General features: G+C 45.8%; 1 protein-coding gene across 4 annotated transcripts in view; it reads left to right on the top strand.

The window, feature by feature from the left end:
* Nucleotides 1-677: 677 nt before the first annotated feature.
* The window catches only part of LOC127571447 (glutathione hydrolase-like YwrD proenzyme), a 48,162-nt gene continuing 42,247 nt past the window's right edge, over nt 678-6,592 (top strand). For all 4 annotated transcript variants that reach the window (XM_052017812.1, XM_052017813.1, XM_052017811.1 and 1 more), the window contains exons 1-5: nt 678-923; nt 1,899-2,036; nt 3,381-3,487; nt 4,895-5,048; nt 6,094-6,247. In XM_052017812.1, coding sequence (XP_051873772.1) covers nt 3,397-3,487; nt 4,895-5,048; nt 6,094-6,247 — 399 coding nt within the window. In that variant the 5' untranslated portion in view covers nt 678-923; nt 1,899-2,036; nt 3,381-3,396. The remainder of the gene's footprint in view (nt 924-1,898; nt 2,037-3,380; nt 3,488-4,894; nt 5,049-6,093; nt 6,248-6,592) is intronic.

Below are 6,592 nucleotides of genomic sequence, written 5' to 3'. Positions count from 1 at the left end.
GGAGAGAAGAGAGAATGATCTGGGTGGGTGAGGTCTTTGATTATGCTGGCTGCTTCACCAGGACAGCGAGAGGTAAAGACAGAGTCCAAGAAGGGGAGGCTGGTGTCTGTGATGCGCTGGGCTGTGTCCACAACTCTCTGCAGTTTCTTGCGGTCCTGGCCAGAGCAGTTACCATACCAAGCCGTGATACATCCAGATAGGATGCTTTCAATGGTGCATCGATAGAAGTTGGTGAGTGTCAAAGGGGACAAACCAAATTTCTTTAGCCTCCTGAGCATTTGGGTTCTTCAGAATACAGGGGCTGGTTACAAGTGACAATAATAAACCAATACCAATAAACCAGCTCCTGAATTCGTATGAACCCAAATGCTTAAGAAATGATAAATAGACTTTCACTGGCTGGTAAGCCCCTCTAATCTACAATACCCAGGCAGTGCATATTTTATTTCTTGGAACAAGTGAGAGGTGGGCTACTAACTCCACTGGGAATCAGAGGGACTAACGGGAGTTCTGAGGAGATGACAGACGACAAAGTGCAGAGGGTTTGCCTCCGCCCAGAATAAAGTGCAGCTCAGAAACTCAGTGCAGATAGGGTGGGGCACATCGCCACATCCTCTGTATCGTAGTAAAGAGCTGGCGTTGTTTTGTGTGTTTTGGCTCTGAATTAGTCCAGGGGCCCAGCTCTGCTCGCCTGACCTGGAACAGTTAGACAAGGTCTCGGATGCGTTGAATACTTCCTGGGTCTGATCTGCAGTCACACCCCTCCTCTGCTTGCCGTGAGTTAGTGCTAAGTGAAATACACTTGCAGCCGTGAAACTGACCCGGAACACAGAGCAGCACAGGGACAGACAGCGCCAGGCTAACTTCAACCAGTGTACCGGAATATCTGGAAAGGAAATCTGGCCGAGTCTATTAAACTCTGCGTGCGTTTCATCTGTGGATTTTCTCTGTGGCGGTGCTCCTGCCTTAGACTGAACCATTCGCAATGCAGTTGTTGCTTCAGCGTGGGCACCGCATGATTTGAGGCGTTTTCCACCGCTCACCCTGGGGAAATGCTTCCCCAACCAGCTTGTTTGGTTTGTTGCTCAGCAAACAAAGCGGCTGTCTTTGCGCCAGAGTTGCATTTACCTGGTGCCTTGCACGTCCCCTGGACACCCTCGTGTGATTTACATTGTAGTCAAACGTGCGGCCTTCTTATTGCACTGCAAGCTCCCACTAAGGACAGCGTGTTCATGTGAATTATGGACACCTCCCCAGTGTTTCTGTGAAATAGTATCATGGGACATTTTACATCCCCGGCTTTACACAGAGCTTTAGAACATCACAGTACAGGCCATTCGGCCCACTATGTTGTGCTGACATTTTATCCTGCTCCAATATCTATCCAACCCTTCCCTCCCAATGATTCAATGATTTGTTTCAATGATACATAACAACACTTCACCTCTTACTGTCCTGCATCCCCTCATTGCTGCAATGGGTGTGGTAGATCAACAGGGGTTGTCCATTGAATTAAGACAGCAGTTAGTAGAAGTGATGATCTGTAAGCTCTTAATTGTGAACAGGAACCTCCCTCCCCAAACCCTCTGTGCTTAGCAACCTATCTACCTCCTCCTCAAATTATTCAGTGACTTGGGCCTCTACAGCCACCTGGGGCGGAGAATTTCCACAGAATCGCCACCCTTTGGTGATGAGCTTTCTCCTCCTCCAAATGTCTTGCCTCATATCCAGAGACTCTGACCCCTGGCTCTAGACTTCTCAGTTAGGGGAAGCGTCCTCCTTGCTTCCAGCCTGTCAAGCCGTGTCAGAATTGTGTACGTTTCAATGAGATCTTCTCTCATTCTCCTGAACTCGAGTGAATAGAGGTCCTGTTAACCCAATCTCTCTTCATCCAACAGACCTGCCGTCCCAGGAATCAGTCTGGTGAACCTTTGTCACATTCTCTCTCTGGCAAGCATATCCTTTCTTGTGTAAGGACACTAAAACAGCAGACAGTACTTCAGAAGTGGTTTCCCCAAAGGTCCTGTATAATCGCGGTAAGACATCCATGCTTCTGTATTGCAAAGTTCTTGTGTTTCAGGCCATCATACCATTTGCCCTCTTAATTGTTTGCTGTGTCTGCTGGCTTGTTTTCAGCGACAGGTCTACAGAGACACACAAAACTTTTAATGCCCCATTTTCACAATTACTGCCTGTGATATGGCAGAGCTGACTTTTTTTTAACCTCTTACTGCCCATCTTTTAGAGTTTAAATCAAAGGCAAAGAAATATATCAAACTTACGATTTTAAATTACTTTTTATGAAACATTGTGGGTACAGTTACAAAAGCAGAAAATGTTGGAAACACTCAGCAGGCCAGGCAGTACTTGAAATCAAAATAACTGCATATAATAATTCATTTCAGATTTCCAGCATTTGCAGTGATTTTGATTTTCATTGTGACTACAGCATTCAATGTAATCAAAGATTCTGTCTAAATATTACTGACTTTTTTTGCCCATAGTGCAGTGGTTAGCATAACGCTTTACAGCGCCAGCGACCCAGATTCAATTCCGGCTGCTGTCTGTAAGGAGTTTGTACGTTCTCCCCGTGTCTGCGTGGGTTTCCTCCGGGTGCTCCGGTTTCCTCCCACATTCCAAAGAGGATTAGGAAGTTGTGGGCATGCTCTGTTGGTGCCGGAAACGTGGCAATACTTGCAGGTTGCCCCAGCACACTCTACGCAAAACATGCATTGCACTGTGTGTTTCGATGTACATGTGACTAATAAATAAATCTTATCTAAATTGACTGTATTTCGGGTGGCCGTTGAGCCAGTATTTCGGATGGCCATTGAGCCAGTGTGCCCACATCAGGTCATGGACTGCACAGTGGCCCAGCTAATAGAGCTGCTGCCTCCAAGTGCCAGAGATCCGGGTTGAATCCTGACCTCAGGTGCTGTCTGTGCAGAGTTTGCATGTCCTCCCTGTGACCACGATGGCTTCCCAAAAGATGCGTAGGTCGGTAGGTTAATTGGCCACTGTAAATTGCCGCTCGTGTGTGGGTATTAGAAAATGTGAGGAGAATTAAAAATGGGATTGATGTAAATGGTTGGTTGATGGTCAGCGCAGGGCCTGTTCCCGTGCTGTACCTCTCTGTGTCCCTCCATACTGAAAAGCAAGTAGCTGATTCTTGGTCCTGGTGCACACTGGTTGCCCCTTACATTGTAATTTGCTGACCATTTTAAATATTGTTAAAGTATGGGCTGGGAATCTGAAGTTCTTCCATAAACCCACCTGTGGAATGTTATTGAAGAGTTGCAAGGTGGGATTTACTTTGCTGTGGTCCTTGAAATCGCTGGCATCCTCTGGAGTAAAATGACTGGTGCATATTTTGTTGACAGGTCACAGAAGATAGCAATGCTTGAATTTGCCTCCCGTCGATCGCCTGTTGTCTGCACTGGAGGTTGCACTGCCAGCAGCCAACCACTAGCGACAGGTGCAGGGCTTGGTAAGGATCCATTTTCATCTACCGAGCCTACAAGTAATCAGTACTCGTTCTTCTGAGACGTGGTCAGTTTGACACTCAGTCAAATCAATTGGCAGCCACGGGGAAGTGGTTGAACTTCCTTGCATGATTCAGAGGTTGCACTGGTGTAACTTTGGCAGAAGTTCGGTAGAGACCACCAAGGATGTGCATGGACATGATTTGTGCTGGATCTCCATTGGGGTCACTGCAGTGACACTGGAAAATCTGCCAGGAAATTTGGCAGTAGGAATGCACTGCCTCAGGACAACTATCTAGATGGGCATTTGAATCACCAAGGCATAGAAGGCTGGTGGACCAAGCAATGGTAAATGAGATGGGTAAAGATGGGTACTTGATGGTCAGCGTGGACTTGAAGGGCTGAAGCCGAATGACTTCATGACCCTTTACTTCCAGTAACTCCTGTGTACTTCTGGGCTGGGATTCATTAAGTGTAATACAGGAAAGTTTTCATTCACCCTAGATGAGAGACAGAAAGAGTAGAGAATGCGAGAAATGGATTTGTGTGCAAGCTGGAAAACAAGTTTAGTTGTTCCTGTTGTGAGAATGGGTTTGCTTCACAATACACATGATTTTATGCCATATTTAGAATGCAACACTTGCAAACTTTTGGAAGTGGAATTAAAGAATGCTTGGAGAAGTATGTACGGCTTTGGTTCCCTTGTTTGAAGAGGGATATAGTTATATCAGAAACAGTTTGGACAAGGTTCACAAGTTGATGAAGGGGTTGTCATGAGAAAATCGAGACACAAGAGACTGCAGATATTGGAATCTGGAGCAACACACAAACTGCTGGAGGAACTCAGTGGGTCGAGCAGCATCTCCGGGGAGGAAATCCTATTGCAGGGTTTCGACCCAAAATGTTGACGATTCCTTCCCCCCACAGAAGCTGCTCGATCTGCTGAACTCCTCCGGCAGATGGTTTGTTGTCATGAGGAAATGTTGGGCAGGTTGGACCTGGTGTACTGATGCTTGTTCCTTTCCATTCGTCAGCTCAGGCTAAGAAATTGTCCAGAACTGTGGTATGTGCAAAATTGCTAAATATAATACCATAATACTTGTGAACCTTTACATGAATGATAGAAAAATAGGGGGCTATGTGGGAGGGAAGGGTTATATAGATCTTAGAGCAGGATAAGATGTCGGCACAACATTGTGGGCCGAAGGGCCTGTACTGTGTTGTGGTGTGTACTGTACTATGTTCTATGTTCTAATAGCAAAAGTACAAGTTGATTAAATATGAACGCAAAGAACACAAAGCATGGTGCAAAATCCGAGAACCAAAACTGAGACAAGAGACTTGACAAAATTCAGTGCAATATTTCACGCAGTGAGTTTTTGAGTCCCTCAGAGATTTGTTGATGTTTGCAGATATACTGAAGAAAGGTGGGAATGCTGCCGACGCAGCTGTTGCCATAGCAGCAGTCCTGAGTCTTACCGAACCGTTCAGCACTGGCATTGGGGGGGACTGCAATTGCCTGTTCTATGATACTAAAACCCAGAGCGTCTTTGGACTAAATGGAAGGTGAGAAACTTCAGATTCCAAGTTCAGATTCCAAGTCAGCTGTCTTACTTCCCACACTCCAAAGTATTTCCAGTGGTAATGGGAACCACTCCTTCCCAATATGATAACTGTAATGGGAAGGACTGCCTTCAGTCTGCACAAGGGTTAAAACACGGATAGTTATTTCTTTTAAGGTACAGAGATATTTAGATTGGTTCCATGCACGTTGTTCAGGATAAGATACATGGGTGTAATTCATTTAATGATTATTCAGGGGCTTGCCATCACGAGAAAAGTTGGCATTTATTAATCGTTGAGGGTGCCACAGGGATTCAGCTTGTAGAGCTCCTGCCTCACAGGTTCAATCCTGACCTCGGGTGCTGTCTGTGTGGAGTTTGCACGTTCTCCTTGTGACCATGTGGGCTTTACTCGGGTGCTCCGGTTTTCTCCCACATCCCAAAGAGGAGCGGGTTGGTAAGTTAATTAGCAGCTGTAAGTCATCTCTGGTGTGTAGCTGAGTGGTAGAATATGGCAGAGTTGATGGGAATGTGGGGAGAATAAAAGTGGGCTTAATGTAAGATTAGCGTAATTGGCTGGTCGATGGTCAGCATGGGTTTAGTGGACTGAAAGGCCTGTTTGTGTGCTCTATCTCTCGTGACTTTATGGCTTTAACCATTGCCAATTACCCTGCACTAGGTGGCTTGTTAGGCCATTCCAGAGAGCAGTTAAATGTCAGCCATTCTCATGGGTTGGAGTCACGTGTAGGCTAGTCTGGGGTGAGGACAGCAGATCTCCTTCCCTGGAAGATATTAATGATTTGTGGTTTTTTATGACAATCTGGTAACTTCATGAGCATCCTTACTAAAATAAGATTTTTATTACAGATTTACTCTAATTTAAATTCCCCTGCTGCTGGGGTGGGGTCTGAACTCATGTACCCCTATGCATCTCATGGAACCCAAGGAGCCATGTGTACAAAGACTTTGACAATGTAACAGGGAATAGTTAACGTTTCCTCTTTTGTAATGTTTGGGTCTGCATGGTAGAAACTTCTTTTTTTTGACAGTGGCAGGTGTCCACAAGCATTGACCCTTGACCTGCTAAACTCGGAAGGTTTTGATGAGAAGAACCCTTTACCATCAGTCCATGCCAATCTTGTCACTGTGCCTGGTGCTGCTGCTGGCTGGTGTGACACCGTCTCTCTCTTTGGAAGTAAGAAGGTGAGTTGTGGTGCGGATGAATCTTTACTCGCTGACCTACTTATCTCCAGTCTGGCACTGCTCAGCTTTGAAATTTTCATCTATGTCCCTCCCAAACCTGCTGCTCTTCATTCCAGCATCTTGTGTGCTGCAAATGATTCTGCTTTTCCCATTTACATCTACTTTAGACCTACCTTCACTTGACCTATTAATGTTCCTCTCACCTTCCACTATCATCTTTTCTGTCACTTAATCTCACCTGCTGTCCACCCTACCAGTTTCTCTGCATCTTACTTAGAGTCATAGGTAGTCAAACAGCACAGAAACAGGCCCTTTGGCCCAACTGATCCATGCTGACCAAGATGC

This window comes from Pristis pectinata, chromosome 6 (genome assembly GCF_009764475.1).
Source record: "Pristis pectinata isolate sPriPec2 chromosome 6, sPriPec2.1.pri, whole genome shotgun sequence".
NCBI lineage: Eukaryota > Metazoa > Chordata > Chondrichthyes > Rhinopristiformes > Pristidae > Pristis > Pristis pectinata.
Note: the sequence above shows the minus strand (reverse complement) of the source record. Positions and strands in the feature narration are given on the sequence as shown.